This window comes from Cyprinus carpio, chromosome B13 (genome assembly GCF_018340385.1).
Source record: "Cyprinus carpio isolate SPL01 chromosome B13, ASM1834038v1, whole genome shotgun sequence".
NCBI lineage: Eukaryota > Metazoa > Chordata > Actinopteri > Cypriniformes > Cyprinidae > Cyprinus > Cyprinus carpio.
The window spans coordinates 22,582,863-22,606,389 of record NC_056609.1 but is presented as its reverse complement, the minus strand read 5'-3'; the positions used below and the strand labels follow the sequence as shown (position 1 = coordinate 22,606,389).

General features: G+C 36.1%; 1 protein-coding gene across 2 annotated transcripts; it reads right to left on the bottom strand.

Moving 5' to 3' along the window:
- LOC109095799 (thrombospondin-2-like) lies at positions 1 to 23,317 on the bottom strand. 2 transcript variants are annotated; one of them, XM_042737298.1, is made up of 23 exons: positions 23,299 to 23,317; positions 19,799 to 19,845; positions 19,089 to 19,159; positions 18,180 to 18,733; positions 17,700 to 17,784; positions 15,505 to 15,701; positions 13,544 to 13,684; positions 13,354 to 13,447; positions 12,154 to 12,324; positions 8,476 to 8,652; positions 8,146 to 8,319; positions 7,024 to 7,151; positions 6,647 to 6,799; positions 5,511 to 5,729; positions 4,886 to 4,993; positions 4,639 to 4,798; positions 4,328 to 4,446; positions 4,003 to 4,237; positions 2,444 to 2,671; positions 2,070 to 2,341; positions 1,897 to 1,994; positions 1,676 to 1,815; positions 1 to 1,199 (listed from the first exon to the last, which is right to left on the bottom strand). In XM_042737298.1, the coding sequence occupies exons 3-23, from the start codon at positions 19,153 to 19,155 to the stop codon at positions 1,192 to 1,194; spliced, it is 3,528 nt and encodes a 1,175-aa protein (XP_042593232.1). In that variant the 5' UTR covers positions 19,156 to 19,159; positions 19,799 to 19,845; positions 23,299 to 23,317; the 3' UTR covers positions 1 to 1,191. The 2 variants fall into 2 exon arrangements, with proteins under 2 accessions (XP_042593232.1, XP_042593231.1); XM_042737297.1 differs by lacking the exon at positions 23,299 to 23,317 and having other exon boundaries at positions 19,799 to 20,142.
- Positions 23,318 to 23,527: the final 210 nt, after the last annotated feature.

Sequence of the window (23,527 nt, the reverse complement as noted above, 5' to 3'; positions counted from 1 at the left end):
TGTGTCTAAACCTTTTATTAAAGAAAAACCTGTGACAACTATGAGAATAATAATATTAGAAAACTTTACAAGGTTTTCTGGGGATGTGGCATAAAAATCCAAGGCATTGCACTTTTTACAAAATATAAAAAATGGTTATGAAAATAAAATCATTTAACAAGAAAAAGAAAGACAAAACAGATGAATGTTCAGGCTCAATAAATCTGGATGATGAATGACAATCTCTTATGTATGAGAGTCTTTGTTTCTCTGATACAAACAGAACTGTTTGTCCTATTACATCTTGTGTTCTCCACAACAGTTTCTTTAGTAAACAGACAAAACATAAGAAACTAAATGAAAAAGTGGTTCAAGACCAGCAAATCTGTATTAAATGTAACAAATGCAGTGTGGCATCACAGGACAAAAACAAAACATTAGCACACTCATTCTCACATTTGAAAAACACTTCCATCAAGTAAGAAAATTACATAGGCATGAAATTGCATTATGTATGTCTAGAAGCACAGCAATACAAATGTACTTTTTTTTATCTTTATTTCTGCAATAGTCAAATTTTGTCAGTGTAAACAAATAAATTAGTATTTACAGCGTCTAGGTTCTGAAAGCATTGCGCAAAAAAACAAAACAAAAAAAAAACAGACATAACTTGATACTGAATTGCAAGAGTCATATAAATACTTTACACAAGTTATTATGATACAGTCTTAATATAAACATCTTCATCTCAAAGGTCTCTAAAACATTTCTCTGCTGATCAAACCGAAAGCCCCTGTTAGAATCGAGGGTTGTAGAAAAAGATGTCTTCATTACAACAACAAATCCAAAGGAGAAATATTCTGCACATTGTTACAATACACAAGAAGTAAAAAATCTTGTGCAAGTAAAGCAGTTGGTGATAAAGATGTCAGATCCTCTAGATTGTGTTTCATTTTGTAAAGAAATGCCACATGTAATATTAAATTAACCTTACCCAAACTTTGGCTAAAAAATACTGACTCAAGGACACAAAAACATTGATAAGAAAAATCCCCATAAATGTGCTTGTCATTTAAGTTAATTCTCTCTCCTCAGGAGGATGTTTGGGGCCTGTTTCCTTTTTGTAGTCCACCAAAGTCTTTTGTGTTTTGTCAGAGAGTGAAAATGTGTTGTTGTGCTATAGTTTTTTAAGGGAGTCATTTCTTCTCTTTCTCAGTTATCTAAAAAGCAGAAAAAAAGTGGTTAACTGGCTTGTAACAAGTGAACGTTTTGGCTCTGCTTGTCTTATCTGTTATGCTATACAATATTTGAACAGATAACAATAATAATAATAACAACAATAATAATACAATTCAAAATGTCTTCAATGAAAAATAAAAATAAAACCAATTCCCATTTCTTTGCTACTAAATAACTAATCCCAAATACTTATGCAAATCTATTATAAAAACACATTTAAAAAAATAAGGTATAAAACAAGAACATACACACACTTTAATTCCTGAAATATAATATAATAAAGTATTTTTACTTAATTTTTATTAATATTTACATTTATTAAAAATGAATTTGAGTATTAATATAAAAGCACTTAAATTATACACTGAGATTAGTAGATAATATATAAAATTGTTTATACAGAGATAAGTGTGTCATTTTAATAAACGGCCACATTCTGTTATGACAAACTACTCACCTCGACACTCGTACTTGAGATCAGAGAAGTAAACCAGTTCTTGGGAAAACACGAACAGTCCTAATCTCCCTCCTGCAAAGGTTTGATCATAAACTGGCCCCGAGTCTGCCATGATCTGTTTTCCCTCATAAACCACCACTCTGGAGAAAAGGAATATAGATCTGTTAACTCTACACAATTGACAAAATTACGTGGCAGTTAAAGGCCTTCCTGTTAATCACCTGATGAATCCTGTCTTGGGTCTGTGGATGAGATGCCACCTGTACGCAGTGTAATCCTTCCAGCCGATATTCTTCGGGTCGTGCCACAGTGTGCGGACCTGCCAGACCACATGCAGCAATTAGCTTATAATGAAGGCTAACAGATGTCATATTTGCTGAGCAGTCAGCCTCACCTGTCCAGGAGTGTCACCAGTGTGCCAGAGAGCGTTACGCAGGTGTTCCCCTGTTCCCGTGGTAGAGTTGACCACTTTCAGAGAAACACCAGCGATGCCAAAAGCTTTTGAAGGATTAACTTCCCAGTACGTCTGAGTTATCTGCTTCCACATTACCACATAAAATCGACTGCTGGACTGATATCCAAACACAAACCCAGCATAATCGTCATCTCGGTCAGTGTTGACGTAGAAAGTGCCACTGAAATCCACAGCGTTGAACTCATCGAAACCTGACGAGCGATTAAAACGTTGAATTCTCATTTACTCAAAGACATCAAACTCGAATTAAAAATCATGACCAGACGGGCTACTCTGACAGCTCACATACTCACCCACTGCAATACCGGGGTCAGAATTGGCCGTCTGAACCAACTCTTTGCCCTGATGTCTGACCACCCAGTTGGGATCAATTTGTGTAGTTCCTTTGGGGTCCAAATGCACCATCTGGAACTTCCGGAAGTCAGTGCTACCGATGGCGTCGTTCTCAGGGCACACATCCAAAATGTCTGGAATGTTGTCATTGTCAAAATCATCTCTGCAGACATCGCCTCTTCCATCCCCTGTAGATAAAGTTAGATTAGTTCAGCATTCATATCAGTAGATCTGTTAAAGTGGTTAAATCTGCCATCCTTACTTTTTAACAACCAAAACATATACACATAAACAATACATGCTTCATTTATATTCATATTTAGATTTATAAATTGTAAATAATACATATTCTAAAAAAAATTATTAAAATAAAAACAGTAGTAATTAGCAAATTATTATTATTATTATTATTATTATTAATAATAATCCTGCCCATAATTTTGATTATATTATATTATATTATATTATATTATATTATATTATATTATATTATATTATATTGGTTAATACTAATTTGTTTATTTTAATATACATTTATTATAATATTATTAATTTAGATTTTTAATTAATTTGAATATTCATATAAATTAACTAAAATGTTTTATATTATACTACATAATATTATTACATGTAATATAAAATATTACATTTTTACTAACTACATAATGTATTATATTGTACTATATTATTGAGTATTGTGGGTAATAAAATTGTAAGTGCTACACCAAAAGGAGAAATACTGTAACAAAAAAGAAGCCGAAAGTTTCATCTGGTATCCCAGCTTTCCTCTTTAAGCACAAAGCCATCTCGGCTGTCTTTTCATGTCATGTACATTAACATATGACTGGTTTCAAAAGTGAAATCTATTAAATTCAGACTTCAGCGCTCAAATAAAAGGGAAAAGTCAAGTAGGCTTTTGCACAAATGCCAGCTCTTTGCTAATGTGTCTGTTTTTACAGTAGTTGACTTTCTCTCTTTGGAACAATCTTGACACTATCAAATAAACAAAATATAATGAGGTGTGAGATGTAACTAGCACCTGACAACTTCGACTTCCAACTGTAACCTGTTTCCATTTTCCCACCAACACAAAAAATAAGGTAGCCTTAACAAAATGCAGCACAGTGCAACCACATGCAAGCAGTGAGAGTGTGACATCATTTTCCTTGACCCTGGCAACACTTAAGGAAATTTTCCAGTTGTAAATATGTCTAAATCTCAAAGGATGCAAAAGAGAAAAATGTGGCCAAAAAAACTTGGACAAAAATGAACAGATTAAAGAGGACTGGCTCTGACTCCTTTAAAGTTTTGTAAAGTTAGCCATGCAGATAAATTACCATTTTAAGGTCGTTTTTTTAAGCAAATAAAATTTCACATTTCTGCCACTGTTGCATTTCTAGACAGAAATGAAGTCTCAGCATTTCTATAACTTGTTATAGTGTGTGCTAACCTTTCTTTTCACAGTCAGTAACAACTCAGACAAACACTTCTTGGTAATTTAAGCAATAGATTCACTCACCATCAGAGTCTAGTTGATCTTTGTTTGGCACCAGTCTGCAGTTGTCCTTGTCATCAGGGATTCCGTCATTATCATCATCAAAATCACAAGCATCTCCTTTCCCATCTTTGTCATGGTCGGCCTGGTTGGCATTGGGAATGTAGGGACAATTATCCAGGCTGTTCTGGTGGCCGTCCTCATCAATGTCCTGATTGTTGTCGCACTCGTCACCAACTCGGTCATTATCTGAGTCAGTCTGTTAAAACATACAAATGACTTTGTTAAACTGCTGCAAAACATTCCTCCTTGTGTTTACTGGAAAGAGTTGAGATAGAGCCTGTTGTACCTGGTCAGGGTTGTGCAGCAGAGGACAGTTATCACACTGGTCTCCCACTCCATCCATATCTGTGTCCTTCTGGTCAGTATTGTACATGTAGGGGCAGTTATCATGTTCATTCAGAACCTCTGCAACACAAGCAAACTTTTAACCATCTGGAAATATAAGAAATCTGCACCTGACTGTTGTGAGGCATTTGCATTGCTTTCGGTTTTACTTTCAAAAATGCACTTGGGTTTAAACCCAGCCATTACAGAATCCCGAGCTTGTTAAGTTTTGTTGACTTAGTAATTGTAGGAATGCATGTGGTAGTTTCTCACCATCTCCATCAATGTCTACAGAGCAAGCATCTCCCTCGCCATTACCGTCTGTGTCAATCTGAGCAGGGTTGTGCTCATATGGACAGTTATCACAACGATCACCGACAAGATCTTTATCGTAGTCAAATTGCCTTGGATTGTAAAGTAGAGGACAGTTGTCCTGGGGCACGGGAGAAAAAAAAGCTTAGTTTACATAAAATAAAACATGACTCATTTTTATTACTATATAATTAAGAAGTCTGCCTACTGCCTCATCCATTATTCCATCATTATCATCATCTTTGTCACAGGCATCTCCTTGACCGTCTTTATCAAAATCTTCTTGGCCTGAGTTTGGAAGGTTGGGACAATTGTCCTGCACGATAAAAGGAAAAAAAATATGAATTTCCTTCTTTGGGAAAATTAACATTTAATGGGAGCATCAAAATTAATCGAAAGTGACAGTAAAGAAATATATAATGATTTATATTTAAAAAACTTTTTGTTCATTAAAGAGTCTTGAAAGTTAATGCAATATGGTCTCCACAAAAACATTAAGTAACAACCTTTTCAACACTGATAATAATAAGAAATGTTTATTGATGATTTCTGAAGGATCATGTGAGACTGAAGACTGGAGTAATGGCTGCTGAAATTTCAGTTCTGCCATCACAGGAAAATGCATATTTTAAAGTATATTAAAATACAAACAGTTATTCTAAAGTGTAATAATATTATTGTTTTAGTGTATTTTTGAACAAAAAAATGCAGCATTGGTGAGCACGAGTGACGTCTTTCAAAATTTATTTTCAGCAACCTTTGCAATTAGGACTAATTGGTCACATGTTTAGTCAATTATCTTATAGCTACAGAAAAGACATTAACCCTATTACCTTTTTGCAGTGATAGGATTGGTTGGCTCCACACACCAGGTTCTGATTGGGCCAGCCATCAAGGTCAGAGTCCTCGCCGCAGATAAGGCCGTCCCCAGCATAGCCGATCTTACATTCACATTTAAACATGGGGTCAGTGAAGTGGCCAAGGTAGATACACTCAGCGGACCTGTGGCAGTTGTGAGTCTTGTCTTTGCAGGGGTTTTCTTGCTCGCATACCTGAAAAATAAACAGACTTCAGCAACCCTCAACAGCAGTCCAATTATGGTGAGCAAACTGGTTCATAGCCTCAGGAGACAACTGGGAATTATGTTGTGAGGCCCTTAAAAGACTTTCTGTTGATATTTTCCTACTATTTTGTTGGTTTCAGCTGTGCACAACTTGGCAGTTTATATGAAAAGCTATTGGATCGCAGCAATAAAATGTGAGACAATTCCTTTCAGCCCTTTGTCAATTTACTACTCTTGGGCGTTGGATCATAGCAATGCAAGCTGGAGCTTGGTGACAAACCTATTAGTTGTGGACGTTATGAAACTTTTGGACAAAAATGAGTCAGCTTTCCAAGAAATCTGCAAAATTTATTCATCCAAAAGGAATGGAAGAACTAGAGCAAGATCCATATGCTTGGCCACCATTATGGGCCCAAAAGATTTTTTTCATTTAGAAGACATGCTTTGTCCAGAATATCTCAGAATACACTTTTTACTCGGAGTATCACTCTGGAGCAACTTTGGGCAAAAGTTCCACAATTTTAGCATAAATTCAAACAACATAATGCATGTTCCACAGTCATTCTGGGAAAGAACTGTCCGATTAGATGAGAAGAGACCACCTGACTGACAATTTTGTTTAGAAGGCATGAAGTGGCAGTTTTACATAAAATAGCTGATTCCAAAATAATAGTAAAGTATGGATAATTTAACATAACTCAGAAAACAAATGGAATACATCACGTTTGAACTTGCACTTTCAGTTTTGTGTATAATGTGCATCGGACCGTCAGCAAACAGACTGTGGGCTGCACGTAGGCTTGCTGTTGAGGCTAATGGCACATTTATATACTTTTGCAATAACACATTTACTGTATATACTTGTGCAATAATTGATCCAATCTGTCCATAGACTGCATAACTGACCTGTTTATTTAGCTTGGCAGCCTCCACTCCCATTCCAAATGGCTGATTGCCTTTGTATCGAGGAGGGCAAGGCAAGCAGTGGAATCCTGGGTCTGTGTTGACACAGCGCTGGGATTCACCGCTTTTAAAACAAAGATCAGGCACCATGTCACACTATAGGACAGAAAAAGAAAACAGAGATGTTTGAAAAAACATTTTTCAATAATGTTCACATTTATTGTGTTGATCAGTGGATCAGTGGAGCAAGGGCTGGAGGAACATTTTTGCTTGGCTATGCTTTCGGGGTTTAATTGTGAGTAATGCAGTATAACAATTGCTTGTCACACAGCCCTAACTACATTATACTTTTCCCAGCTCCAGCTCTTTTCCCTTTGTACCTCATTCACATCCTCACAGAATGTTCCATTGCCACGGAAACCGACAGGGCAGGGCCCGCACTCCCACGAGCCGTCAGCGGAACCGGTGCAGTCAACACCCCCGAAGCACGGGTTAGATAGACAACCATCTGAGGAAGCAGGGAATAAAAAGGGAGAGGCTTTGAGTTTACTCATGAAATTGATATGCATTTCATAAATCTCAGGATGAAACTAGAAGCATTATGCATGACGTGTCAGTCTAAAGTGGTCTTTAAATAACAGAGCCCATTGATAAGATGAATTTCACATGTATGCAACCCTTCAAAGGTTTTTGAAAGAAGTTTCTTATGTTAACTAAGGCTGCATTTATTTGATCAAAAATGCAGCAAGAACAGTAATATTGTGAAATATTATTACATTTTAAAATAAATATTTTCTATTTTAATGTTTTAAAATGTAACTTGTTTCTGAGATGGCAAAGCTGAATTTTCAGCATCATTACTCCAGTCTTCATTGTCACATGACCCTTCAGAAATCATTCTAATATGCTGCTTTTGGTGCTCAAGAAACATTTCTTATTAATATCAGTGTTGTAGTGCTGCTTAATATTTTTATTTAATTAAACCATGATGCTTTTTGATCATTTTTGATAAATTTGAAGATTTTCAGAAATATTGCGAATAAAAATAACTAAATTTATTTGAAATAGAATCCTTTTGTAACACTAAAAATTTATTTATTATTACTTCAACTTTTGCTGAATAAAAGTATTAATTTCTTTGAAAAAAACTTACTGATCCCAGACTTTTGAACAGTGGTGTATCACCTTTCTTTTTTATTTCCCCTTTAACTCCCAATCAGATGCTAATTCACCTTTCCACTTTATTGTAATTTATCATGGTTTAAAGGCAGCGTAAAAATAGACCTCTAAGTGAACAACAGCTTTTAACAGTTTTTAACAGCTGCTACTTTTATTTGTTATCAGACTGAGCTGAGGCAGAAGGTTTAATATTGGCTCAGCATTGGGGACAAGAGCACAGGGACAGCCACAATTAAGTCCCATAGATATATAGCCAAACACAGTCTATGAGTAAGAATATGTGTAGAATGAGAAATAAATAAAAATATTGCAAGGTAACATACCAACAGGGCAGTCCTGTTTGTTGCAGGAATCAGTGTCCTTGGACTCCCCTGGGCATTTCTTGCCACCATACTGCGGATGAGGGCTGTTACATACGTGTGTTCGTGTCCTTGTTCCTCCCCCACAGGTGGCGGAGCAGATCGCCCAAGGAGACCATGGGCCCCAGGCTCCATCAACTACAAGACAAAGAGAATACAGTAAAAATCTGAATATAAAACTGAGACAAATTATCCATTTAATTTATTTAATTGAATCATTTCATCCATGATCACACTATGCAAATCGGCTAAGTTTAATACATAAATAAGAAGTGCAAGGCTCCCAGTACTCACTCGGACAGGGTTTGGCTTCACATTTTTTAGTCTCTCTCCCATTGCCCTCACAGTCCTTTCCTCCCAGCTGAGGAACAGGGGAGTTACAGTGGCGAATTCGCGTGATCTGTCCCTCTCCACATGTCACAGAGCATGACGACCAGGGGGACCACAAACTCCAACCACCATCTTGACGGACTATAATGAAAGGCAGAGAACTGGCATGGTTATCAAAAACAATGGTACATGCTGCTTTTGAGTGCTTGTGGAAGACTTTGCTCTTGAGTTTGGAAGTCATAATTACGATATGATGTGCGTCCAAGTTAACTTTTTAAAGGTAGGGTATATTTCTCTCTTCTCTCTTACGCTTTATTGGCAAAGTCAAAGGGGTCATGAACTGAGAATCCAAAATTTCCTTGATCTTTTGACATATAAGAGGTCATTGTACTATAAAAAAATCCTGTAATTTTGTGTAACGTTGTGGAATTGACCACTTTATGATGTAATAGCGTGGCTAAACACCGCCCCCACAGAGGAAGATCAACTCCTGCTTCTACATCACTGCCTGTTTAGCCCAACCCACTGACTTGTGCATGTAGTGTAAATAACGAAAGAGGCAAACACAGGTCTACACAGAAATCAAAAGATAAAGATAAACATAGTCTTTGCATTGTATTATGTCTGATCTCAACATTAGGAAAGAGTGGAAAAACTTTATTTTTAATGAAGATCCAGACTGCGTCAGTAAGAACTCCTCCTTTATTCACTTAATTTTACCATGGATTCGTATACAAACAAGGCACAATTCGATGTGGGATTTTCAGAAAGATTGAAACTGAAAGACGATTCTGTGCCGACTATATTGGCTTCAACAGTAACTGTTTTTATTATGTGATCACTATTGCGTTGTCTGTTAAACAGATCATTTGAAATTTACTGAGCATTCTTGTGTTTTTAACCTAAATCACTGCAGCGTCCATCTGTAAAGGATCTAGGCTGTCAAACATAAACAACTGTTATCCAATCATCGCAGTGGACATTTACTTCTGAGTCTACAATCCACCACACCTATTCAAACAGAGTGTTCTGATGAGGGGGTTAAAAACAGGACAGGAAATAGCCTATTATAAATTATAATGTTTTTGGATTTAAAAATCTTGATAATATTATAAGTTGACCTCAAAGAACAGTACAAAATAAAAAAGACTAAGGCATTTCATGACCCCTTTAAGGCATTTGTTTACCCCTAATTCAACATACATTAGACCTGAATAAAGCTTTACTTGTATATCTTATTAAAAGAAGGTCATTTTAATAAAAGCACAGAAGTTGTACTGTAAAATTCACAAGTAAATCTTAACCATGACTGAAACCAAACTGCCGATGGAAAGTTGGGACTAAAACAAAATTGTGGAGGTGTTTATGTGCACTCATCTCATAAATATGATCATTCTAACATGACTTGAAGGCAGAGTTAAAGAAGCAAACAAGCCCACACAAACAATGACATCTTTCATTTATATTAGTGAGTCCAGAGGCATGAGGTCCAGGAATGACATAGGGCGGGACTGCCAATAAACTTGATGAAGCGATGACCACCTGGCCCACAATTCTGGACCCATCACCTCATCGTCTCTTTGGGACTCAATATTCTAGCCAGTGGTGACACAATGAGCATTAAGTGTGCCTCCTCACACACTGTCAGCTGTATTCTGTTCCCACGACCACATGGGTATGAGTATATGGACTGACAATATGAGGAGGAGAAAGAGTGTGATTTATTTTATATGAACCTAAAAAATCTTAACGTATGAATACTAATGGTTGTTGTTGAGCGGTAATTGTAACAGAGGCCAGTTTGTCCATTGCTGTCCAAGATACCAGCTGGTAACATTTGTCAGTTATAAAAAAAAAACATTTGAGTCCGCTGTAAGCCAGACTTAGCATTGGTACACCACAAAGAGCCATATGCAGCTCATTAAAACCTCACTGAGCATAAGCGATGAATACCAGCTCGTTCCCTCACTGATGGAATGGAGTTTATCTATTAGCACACGCTCCATAAATATTTACAACAGATGATGAAAGAAAACACCCATGTTGTTACAGAATTATCCAACTGCCACAAAATCAGGTCAGGAATGGAATGGCGTAAAATCACAGTTTGTCTAACGAACATCAGTTGAGTGATGTAACATTCAGTTAGTAGTAACAACTGATTTGATGAAATGTAGGTAAGTGGGTGCTAGCCATGGTAGGATTACTGCTTACCACTTGTGTGTCATTCACTCTACTGCCAATGCGAATGTTTGGCAGGAGCTTCTGTGGTTATTATAGCTGCTAAGGCCTTGCTTGAAATCAATGATTTTTGGTTGACCCACTTTAAAGGATTAGTTGACCCAAAAATGAAAATTCTCTCAGTATTTTCTTGTGCTGTTCCAAACCCATATGAATTTACTTCTGAAGAACATAAAAGGAAAAAACTTGTCAAATCGTACTGGTTGCTCTTTTCCATTTTCAACTTTTTGAAGGCCAAAAAGCACCATAAAACAAGCATCATGAAAATGATCCATACAATTTATGCGCTATATTCAAAGTGTTTTCAAACCCTTATACAAAGATTGAATGTTTTTTAGAAAACTTCCAATATTATGTACAAATTGTTTAACTACTTTTGTGTCATAAATGTGCCTCAACCTACATTTTTGCAAAACACCAACAATGTACCTATACATGCAAATCACTGCAGTTTCCAGCTAAAATGACCATCAGTGGGACATTAACAACTTTTTTTCCTATTTACACAAATAATGATTAAAGGTGTGGATTATCGATGTATAAAGCTTTATTTTCATGCAGTTCATTTCCAAACTGCTATGATACTTTCAACAACCAACATAATATGTTTCCAGATTCACATTCATCTGTTTCGGATGAAACTAAATGTGCTTTTAGCACCACTCAGGGTTGTTTGTGACACTTTTATTGTGCTTTTGCATCATTTTGAAACTTAAAAGCATCAGACCTCACTCATTGTAATTGCATTAAAAGAGCAACCAGCACATTCTTCATTTATCTTCCATGGAAAAGTCATTCAAGTATGGAACGACATGAGTAAATCACCGAATTTTCATTTTTGGATGAACTATTCCTTCAAAAGCTCAAAAGTACAAAAACAACAGCCAAAATAAGTATTTTTTTCACATAAAGATTTAGAGATTTTGGCTGGAACTAAACCGAGAACCAACGTCTTGGAGAATCCGATTCTTTTTCTTCCATTTCCATTATTTTTTACAGCTGTTTAGATATTGTGACAGTTGTATTTCAGATCTCTCTTTCTACTTCGTTTAGAACACACACGCTTTAACTCTGGTCTGTGGAGATGTTACAGATGAGTGCATTACTTTTACTTATCACAATTATCTCTGATGTGCTGATACACCTGAAACAAATTAGTGAGAGAACAAACTGTGCACTTGCAGTTATAGTGTGACCTACCACATTTCTTAAGGCCACTAGCAACAGGATTTAATCCAATACCACTTAAACCACCGTTATTTGGTTTTCTTCCAAGGTTTTATACTTTATGGAAAAAACAGACAGGAAAATGGTGTCCAAAATGTCTCTATATGTCCAAAGAACAGGTGTTGAAAGAAAGTGTGCAGTTTATAACAGTCAAACAAAGACTGGCTGTCTCACCACGACTGTCGCATTTTCCCAAGTTGCATCTGCGGGTTTGGATGGAGGGACCACTGCAGGGGTTACTTGTGGCATCACATGACCTGCCTCTTTGCTGGGTGCCTGTTCCACATGTAACGGTACACTCCGTCCATTCAGACCAAGGCGACCAGCCATCTTCGCTGTCTTTAGCTGTACACACATAAATGCACAAGCACATTTAGCACTGCTAACTTTAGGCACAATTCAACTCATTCTAACCCCACCACACCCATCATGGTGCTCCTTGTTGCTAGTATATTTAAAATGCAAAGGCAACATTGTTCTTTGCTTCTGATGTTTTGGAGCTTAAGTTATACATGACATCATCTTTCTCAACCCACTTCAGAGCATGGGAACATACAGTAATGCTTGTTATTCATGGATAATAAAAATGTGTGGTTGGCAAACACAAGCAGTTTTAAAACAACAACAGTTCTGTACTATAAAACGAGGGAAAAAGCTTCTCTCCGAAGCTGGCCTGTATAAGCTTCTGTTCAAAAGTTTGGGGTCGGTAAGATTTTTTTCATGTTTTAAAAAAAGTCTGCATTTACTTGAACAAAATACAGTAAAACAGCAATATTGTGAAGAATTCATTTAATTTAATGGTTTTCTATTTTAATACACTTTAAAATGTAATTTATTTCTGTGATGGCAAAGCTTAATTTTTAGCAGTCATTACTCCAGTCTTCAGCGTCACATGATCCATAAATCATAATAATGTGCTGATTAGCTGCTCAAGAAAGATTTCTTCTTCTTATTAGTTGAAAATGGCTGTGCTTGGGAGTGTTTTTCATTAATCTTTGATGAACAGAACATTTAAAGAATAGCATTTATTTGAAATAGAAATCTTTTTAAAATAAAATAAAAAACTACTTTTTAACAGAAATGTATGCGTGCATCTGCCATCTGGCCAATACATGGATTTCAGGGAAATCCACTGGTATAAAACTAGCATGGACAATTTTAAAAACATTTCCACACAAGGTTAGCATGAAAAACATCCCAATTTGGCTTTGATGTAAAATTCATATATTTAAATTACAATTCACACAAATGATATTGGCAAAGAAAATAATTTTATTTCAGACAGCGCATCTCTAGATTGAATGTGCATACCCTGTAGACATGATGTGAAAATGAGAGTGTGAATATTAGCAATGTATAAGAAATGTTACTCACGCAGACACACTGGACAGCATTCACCATCTAGAAAAGTGGGGCTGGCACAGGATACTGGAGGACATGTGATCTGATGGCATACAATCTTTGATTCTTCAACATAAAATCATAAAGGATAAAGAGTCAGAACTAAAGCAGACTGCCATTCGCTCTTTCTCTCCCATTCATCATACGTCACAGTTCTTCCTACCTGACAGGTACATTTGGTGCAGCTATCCACAACCCAGTCCTCCTTATCCTCAAAGAGACGGCCGTCTTGCCAGCACATGCGCTTGTCTTTGATGTTCTTCATGTTCCCCAGCACCTCCTTCATCACGGTGTTCTCCTCAGTCTAACCGACAGACGCAAGCAAGACAGATAGACAATTGGTCAAGAGGAGGCAATACTTCTGTCAATGTCTTCCACATGTAGATAAATAGAGGTGATTTAAACTGAAACGGAATGAGCACACTTCAATATATAAGGGGATTATGTCCTTGACCCCAAAGAACAGGAAGCTCTGCCCTAGGAAATCTGGGAAGATTTTCTCATTGTGACCTCTTGACCTGGGAAAAACTTAGCATTTTCTGCTATCAAATTGCGACGCTTTGATTGATTTCCAGTGTTAACCTGTGGAAAATGATGAAGAACTTTGTGCTTCTTAAGGATTTCCATGTACACTACCATTCAAATGCTTGGGTTCAGTAAGATTTTAAAAACAAGTTTTTGAGTTTCTTCTGCTCACCAAGTATGAATTTATTTGTTCAAAAATATAACCATTATATTATATTTTTAACATTAATACTGTTAAATATTATACTACAATTTACAACTGTTTTCTATTTCAATATATTTTAAAATGTAATTTATTTCTATATACCCCAAATGACATGCGGAAGTAAATTGTCCTCAAGTTACATTTGATCTACATGTAATTTACTCATCTTATGCTTATGATTTGTGCTTGTAATGTTGACATTTGCAACATAAATCATCTTATTTTTCATTTGTGTAATGTTTGAATGCCAAAATTCTCTTTTCGGATTTGTGATTTGTTAATCTTTGCCAGTTTCCATTTTCTGTTTTTCTTTCTTTCTTTTTAAAGCATAAATGAAAACGAATACCCAAACTAGAACTTTACAGTCCTGAGATGTGTTTGCAAAAACTATCGTGCATTTGTGGCCACGAGTAAAGAGCTGAGAAAGAGGAGTAGGAGACAGAACAAGAGATTGAGGGAAGGGAAAAAACTTACAAGAGGAATGCAAAGGGGGGGGGGGGGTTATTAACTTCTGAAGCACACTAAGTACATACAATAACACATGCTAAAAAAACAACCACAGTCAGTATGTGCTGATGAATTGATTTGTGCATGTGTGAGTGAGAACAAAATGCATAGGTAGCAGTCATGAGTGTTAGGCTGTGAAACAGAACACCACACGGTCTGGAAGAGCCTCTGGGACCCGCAGCATCCAGTGGCTGGATTTCCCAGAGATTATGGCCAGACTCCCTCATCGCTAAGAAGCTCCCAGTGGAGGATAAAGGGGCTGTTTTAAACACTGCCAGACACGACTCGGTTCCTATTCACACTACCTACATCTCCCTCTAAAACAAACCATAAAACCCCAGCACACATCTTCACGTTTTCCACTGCCTCTTTAGCCCTGTTTTCCTTTAATGTTTCTGTTTATGGTCAGATATTTAATCTGTAAGAAAATTCTCCTAATCACAGATTGGCCACCAACTTAAACATTGGGGCTTTATGAAATAACGTGTACATTTCAGAATAACAAAACAAACATTTTTTCACCCGCATGTTGTTCCATATCACTTTGAATGAATAAATAAAGCATTAGTATAGATACTAGTGAACGCTCAAATCACTTCACTTTCTTTTTTTCCATGGGGCACATCGAGAAATTAAATGATCACTCTTTTTCATACAGTTACAATGAATGAGAATTGAGGCTTTCAAGGTGTTTTTCTTGTATGACTTCAGAAGATTTGGAGTATAGTGTATAAATCGTATGGACTACTTTTATGGTGCTGTTGTGACCTTCATGATCCTTGAAAGCCTCAGCCCCTATATTCATTGCAATTGCATTACTTTGTGCTCTTTCTCAGTTTCAGATACTCTTTCAAATGAAACACATTAATTAAGTAAAACACATTTACCACTTTCTGCAAGCCATCGATGAGATTGCCCACAACAATACGGAGACCTTTGAGCTCCTGGACCATGTTGGTGATTTCTTCACAGGAACGCTCGCACACATCCGATGCCATTTTTTCCTTCTGCCCAATGAAGTTAGTGGAGATTGCCGTACCAACAGACACAGTCTCTGTACTTTCATTAACCACGTTAACTTCCTCTGAGAGAGAAAAGAATGCAGAGTCAAAAAATGTCATTGTTTAAACTGTATTATTATTTTTTTTACTTCAGAAATGACCAGAAATTTTCCTAAAAAAAAAAGGAAGTAAAAGGAATTTAATTTGAAAAAATACATGCAAATGAATACAACATTAAAGTGGCCCCATAAGGCTTTTACAACGAATAAGCAAAATACAGCAGCTATGTTTGTGTATATCATGGATTATAAAACACTTTGGCTAATGGATTTGCATGATATTCCACAACCCACACACCTGAATATATCATTCTCTCACTATATTTCTGACATAAGTATAATAAATGCGTAGAAGCTAGCTACCCTGAAGTAACATTTAAAGAAACATAGTGATTTTTCAAAGCAAGTCTTGGAAAAGGAGGAAGGTGGTGGGGTTGGGGATACGCAACAGCAGAGGAATGCTGTCCATTATGCCAAAACTCCCATTAGATATCTGCAGCCATTTTGGGGTCATTTGTGTAATTTATTTTTTTCAGATTAATGGAGGACAGGAGACACTAAATCAAGAGCCATGGTGTTACCTCCAGAGGTTCCTTTGAGACTCATGCAGGGTTAGCAGCTTTTTAGAGACTGCTGAACTCGTTCAAATCTCTTGGGGGTTTCAGTCAACGCTGGGAAAATGAGTGTGTCTGTTTCAACGACTTTCTAGGCAGGCTTTTCTGCAGTTCAATTTAGCTTTTATTTAGCAATACGTGGCACTCCTAAACTGGGGCACTAGAGAGTTTATAGAGACCTCTATACTGGCATCCTAAAGCTCAGCAGCTGGCATGTATCCGTGTTGGCAATAGAAATGGAAGCCTTTTTGACTGCACATATCCTATGCATACTTATTCAATTATAATTAAAAGGAACTGAGGCAGCAGAGCTAGAGAAACACTCACACCCTCATATCTCACACAAGGCTTAGTTTTGTCATGGTCTAAAACGTATTACTTATTCCAGCACAAAACACAACAAAATCCAGCCAACACTATATAATAGTAAATAAATCAATCAAATAAACAAAAATAATATGAAAAAAAAATTCTAAAAATCAAATATCAAATTAAAAAACAAAAAAATATTTTCCATTATAATATACATCTAAAAAATAAATTACATTTTTGTATTTGGTGGAGAAAAAAAAAATTTTTTTATTGTTCATTCAAATGTACTTTTTTAATTTTTATTTATTTGTATTTTTTATTATTTGGTGGGGCAAAAGAATGGATTCTGATGCAAAACATTATGGATTGAAATTTCAGCAAGAACACAGTATACATCATATAAATTCAAATGATTCCAAAGCTGTTTGCAAGGTATAAAAAAGGATATACAGAAACAAAAAAGTAAGATTGTCACTGGGAATGCAACTCTGATCCACAAAGGGCAAGTGAATGTTTCAAAAACTGGTCCAAAGAATGTTGAGCCCTAGCTGGAAACCAAAGCTTTCAGTCAAACCAGCCAGTTTGTGATCTTACCAGTGTGTGTATAAAATTGAGTATGTACTTACATTTTTCCACCTTCTCTTAAAGAACACCCTGCCAATGCATATTAATATGACAATCTTTATCCTCTTTATGGCATGTGCAAACTGGTTGACCCTTATACCACCACACTAACACGAGCGTTTCCCGTAAACATGATGTAATATGGTCAGAAATTTCCACAGCTCTGATCTGCAGATTTCGTGACCCACTTAGGTGAAAGCCAGAAAAGCTTAAAATGAAAACTGAATCCAACGGAAAACATACCAACCCTCTTAAAACAAATTTGATCATGAACTGCACAGAATAAATCCAACAGAGCTTCTGAAACCTAGAACATTCAGAAGTTCAAGCATTATGAGAGCCTAATCTGAGCCCTAAAGCACTAGTCCAGCATTAATAAAACAAAGGTCATAAAAGCAGACTCTTAAAGTGAACTGTGGTTTTCCATGACCTTTAAAGTTTTCACGTTTATGAAGTATGAATTAATTCTTACCAGGTTTGGCGATCACACAACCTTTGTTTCTTAGGATGTTCTCTATTGGTGTGTCAAAAAGGAACTGTACATTCTGTAGTAAACCCTGTAAAATGACAGAAATTATTACCAGTCAATTATAATCTCAAATCTCAAGAACAAAAAATACACATTTTTATATTAAAATATATACAATAAAATTGTAACAATATTTTTGTCTTTTTACTTATATATCATATATATATATTTATAGACAGACAGACACACAGATAGACAGATAGATAGATAGATAGATAGATAGATAGATAGATAGATAGATAGATAGATAGATAGATAGATAGATAGATAGATAGATAGATAATTTTACCATTTTTATTTAGAAAACAGTATAGAATTTATTTTCTTCCCTATTTCACAGCACAGAAAAATTATTATGCAGGAATGCCATAAGAAGCACTGAATGAAGCTCAGATGATGTTCATCAAGAAATACTGCTCTTACCCTGAAGTGGTTTTCCCTGATAGATCCCTTGGCCACAAACATCTGACTGCCCTCCGGACGCAGATGTTCATATAAAGGCTCATCCAGGATCACACTGTCAATGAGGCTACAGCCTACGTAGAGGTGAGCGTTCTCTCCATGAATGTACAGCGTAATGTTCTTCCACTGCGAATCAGACAAGTCCACATCCTCAAAGGACACCACATTCTGAGATCCCTCGACCATGTAAAGCAGATCCAACGTGTTGGCTCGCCCATTGGACACAATCTCAAACTGACGGCTCCCACTGGCGCCCTCCAGACCAATCAGGGTTCCCCTGGAGCCCTTGTCCTGTCGTATGGTGGCCACAAACACAAAGCCCTCATTGCTTTGGACCTGCTTTAGGATCTGATGGAGGGCCGGGGTGCTCACAGCAGGGATGTGATCAAAGCGGATGAAGCGATATGCAGGCGAGTCCCAGTCATGACCCTTGAAGAGCTTGGCACCAATCGTCTTTCTGCTGATGCTGCTGATTTTGAAAAGGTCGAAGATGGATTCATCTTCCACATGGCCATCTTTGAATGAGTCAACATAAGCATTTCAGCAAAGTACTGATAATTATGCGAGAACACAAGATAGATTTTATGTGATGATTATATAAACCCAATAAAAATTTCAAGAAAATATTACATAACCTCAGATCAAAACTATCTGAAAGCTGTTTTGCATTGAATACCACATGAAGACTCTGTTAATGAATCAAACACAGATGTGCTTTAAGGCACAGAGAATAATGGGCAAGTTGTGTAATATGGACATCTCAATTTCAGAATTAGATATGTGCAAGTAAACCTCAATAGCAAGAGAGAAAAATATGTTAAATCCTATTTATTTATAAACAATTAAGGAACAGGTGGATCATGGATTTACCTTGAGGTAGTGCTCTGATGCATAGTAACAGCAAAGGCAGCAAGTAGAAATTTCTCCTGAGTATCATACTCCTTTAAAATACACATAAAATTATATGAAAACATAAAATCTTATTAACCCATTTATTCCCCAATACTCACTTCATTTGATAGTCTAAGGAAACATATTGTATGCCTTTAACAAATGTTTTATATAGAGTGAAAAAATGCTGAGTTGGGCAATAAGTCCCAATTAAAAAATTGCAACAAAAAGTATTAATACACACACACACACACACACACACACACACACACACACACACACACACACACACACATATATATTATTTAATATAACAACACTTCTACAAATAGGGGCTTTGTTTTTTCCTGTTTCCACATTCTTTGGCTTTAGATTACAGACCAATCTTAGTAAGAGATTATAATAGAACCTTTAACAATTTTATGTATCTCAATAAATACATTAAAAATGTTTCAATTAAAAATAGTTTATGCATTTTTATTAGATGACATCCCGAAGACTTGCTGAGTGCAGTAGCAACAGGTATTTAAAAGCGTTTAACTGCAGCAGTCTATTAAAATGAAGACATCTGTGACAGTCTTTCAAGCATAGTTTCAAACGAAACAAAATAATCATTATTTTCACTGAGAAATTTTAAACGAGTCAAGTCTAGGGTGTCAAAAAAATTATCACACATAAACAAGACTCACCTGTTGTAATGTGCAATCCAACTGAAAACGCACAAAGTCTATATGTCCTACAAGACAAAAAAAAAAAATTGAGAAAAAAAGGTCTTCTGGACAAATACTAAAATCCAAAGTGCCTATAACATCCACACGGCTCCGGGTTTCAGTTCACTGGCCTGAGAACTACTGGAGTGATGCCCTTTATACGGTTCAGTCCGAACCATGTCATTCAGGTTCGGATATAAACCTGGCCCTGCCGAGGGGGCTGAATTATATGATTCCCATCCTACAATGTCATGCCGGTAGCTACCAATGCAGTGAAACCTCCTGTCCTCCCCTGCGGTGACGTCTTCGAGTCCAAATTCCGAGCCAAAGTCGCTGGGAGGTGGAACATTGAGAGATGAGGAGAGAAACATGCTCGCGCAAGATGCGACAGATGCTTTAGAGACTCGAGAATAGAACCACTCACTGTCAAATATAATGTAAGTTATTATACAAATACTTTTCTAAACAGATCTTTGTTTACACACATTTAACAATATTTACAAATAATAACTGTCATTTCTAGCTACTCGATTTTATGAATTTTCGGTGTTTTAGAACCCAGCAACATTCAGCACTTCAACAACATTGTGGTTGTAAAAGAGCAACGAACTTATGACAGGTTGAGAATTAATTAAAGCGAAGTAATTAAACTTCACTTTTAGTTGCCTGGAATTGTTTACTGTGTATGGGGTAGGCCCCTTGTGTAATAAACATGACTTACATTTCTTCTCGCCAACAAAAACAGTGCGAAAATATGACAAAACAATTTAGTTTGTAGCCTTTCCCAAAACCGTTCGAAAATATGACAGAATATTTCGTTTGTAGCCAAGAAACTCGCAGACTAACAGCTGTTATGGAGCAGCACATATGAGTGGAGCGGAGCCACAGGGATTCCCCCGCCGCTCAAAGGGTTCTGTAACCGCTCGGCTACCGATCCACTCCGGATTTTCTATTTCACAATACCAGTAAAAGAAACCCCGCTCGAGCGATAATGAAGCGAGAAAAATAGATAAGCATTTCTAGTTGCTGGTAAAATTATACAACTCTGCTTTCCTCTATTAGCATAACATAAAGTTTATGCTTATTATCATAATTATTTGGAGTGTGGTACTAGATTATTATTATAATTATTTTTTTAATGCATTAATTTGATTAAAAGTGACAGTAAATAATAATTTATTATTATTATAATAATTGTCGTGGCCGCATCAACACCTCGGGTGTGCATTATTTTTCTAACAGCCTAATTCAACGGTCCGTCGTCAATTATTCCTTACATAAAGTTATGAAAATATATTATTATTAATTATTCTATTGTATTTACTGTTATGATAAAGTCAGACCTTCAAATAATACATGAATACCAGTCCAACGTAAAATGTACATTGTGCATATTTTTTTAATCTATAAATTGTATGAATATTTGAATTCACATGCGTGAACAGTGTATATGTTTGTGAAATGAGGAAAGATTTTTTGCCATTCTGGATGCAAACTTTGGAAATAGTTATCCCCAAAAAGGAGATAATTTATGGTTTCTTTGGTGCATGTGTCTGGAAAGTCTGGAGAAAATCTGGTTTTGTGCAGATTTCTGTGTGTGTGTCAATACAAAATATCTCATATATTTCAGTTGATGGATTCCAGGAATTTAATTTAGAGGTTTGCATGGTTTCAAACAATGGGGCTAAAATACGTCATGCAACGAAATATTGTTTCCCAAGAACCCAGAAAGAAAGACAAACCAAGGATGACTTGATATCTTATGTTCATAAACTAATATATATCCAAGTTGGAGACAAACATAACTCTCCATGTCACAATGGTAATTCAGTGCACAAGCAAAGATATTGCGTGACGAGACTTAATTATTTGAGAAAATTGGTTTGTCTTAGATACTGTGCCATCTTTCAAAAGATTTCTTCTGGATTGGCCACTTGGCCAATTCAAAATGCTTATTTTGCCATTTAATAGTAAGAGTCTGTTGGTCTCATGTGGTTCCATTCAAGCCCCAGAGTGTGATATTTCATCCAGAGCTGAGCAAACATGCACGCTATCAAAACACATCACAGCTGAACATATTGAATATCACTTGGGATGTTGACATTAGTTCTACTGGTTTCCATACACTGAATGAATGCGTTTCAAAACTGGGTTAGTGTGACATGGACAGGATTTCTAATCACTGATGTCTCTGTCATGATAATTCTGTCATCTCTGTGGCAATTTCTGCAGCATCTTCCTATTAGTCCATTCTTGTGCACCCAAGAGGCCACTTAACCTTTGCACCTAATCTTTAGCATGACAGTTGCATAAATCAATTCGTAATATACGTACATCTTCACTTGTTTTCACGTAAACCTTTTTTTATTGGTGCATAATTGAGTTGTTTTTATCATGTATGTATTTTGTGTTTTTTTTCTTTCAGAAAAACCTTACTGATTTTCTTCAATTAAAACAACGGTATGCTGAGGTTATGTAAGCCTGACTCCTTTAACCTGTGTTTTAATACCATCATTCTACCTTCAGAATCTGTGGTATTCAAAAAAAATTCTTATTGCTTATTTGATAGCAGGTTATGTAAGTTGTTAAGAACCCACAGGAGGTGGAATGTTCCATTATGATGTTGGAGATGAGCGACAGAGCAGAGATGGAGGAATCTTACCAAAGCACAGATAAATAGACTTCTGATTTCATGCTGCTGAAAATCCATCTGTCAAAATCACATAGTGTGCCATAAAACTAAAGTGCCTCATAAGGAACTCTTTGCATAATGTTGGAATGTAAAATGTATGTTTTCAAGATATTCTCAGGGGGAAAGAATTTTCTTTCTAAACAGTCACAAAAAAGTGGTCTGCTGAGTAGCGTTATCAGAACCATGAATTAATTGTTCATTTAAGTTGGATCTTTATAATGATTCTGTTGAACAAACAGTTTAACAAAACTGTTGACATCTTCATGAATCGGACTGAATCTCACTGACTCACAGAAACTAGAATAATTCTGATATGCATTAATGGATTTGGAACCAATTTTTCACTGATATGGTAGAAACTGTGAAAGTTACTTTAAAACCTTTTATTTAAGTGTGAATAAACCTTTCAGATAAGAAATTAGATTAGAGATTAGTTTAATGTAAATGAAAATTGTATTTCAGTTCTAAATTAAATGCATGTTATCATAAAACCATGGGAGATATATATATATATATATATATATATATATATATATATATATATATATATAAAAAATAACATTATAAATAGCATACACAAGACTTTGTGCTGAATTTATAATAACTGATTCTTAAACTTTTTGAATGAATCGATGCACAGTAATGATTCAAACTTCCCATTACTGCTGCAAAGTAAATGAAACATCTGTCAGCACAGTGCATGTAGCTACATGGAAATTCAAAGTTGCATGACAATTCATTTTTAACAAGGCTTTAATCTTCCAGTTGCAGATTATATATCACTTACCAGCTCATAATAAATCTGTGCCACTGTAAGTTTGCATTTTCTTGCATGCATGAATCCTTTAAAGGGTTAATTAACCAATAGGGGAACAGCTGTTCAGCATTTTCCAATTATATGCAGTATGAGACACAAAGGAGTCAAGATGATTGGTCACACTTGTGGCTCATGATGCTGAATGCATCTGAATGCCATCCAGTTGTTGATTTCCTTTTTCTTCTGCACAGAAACCAAA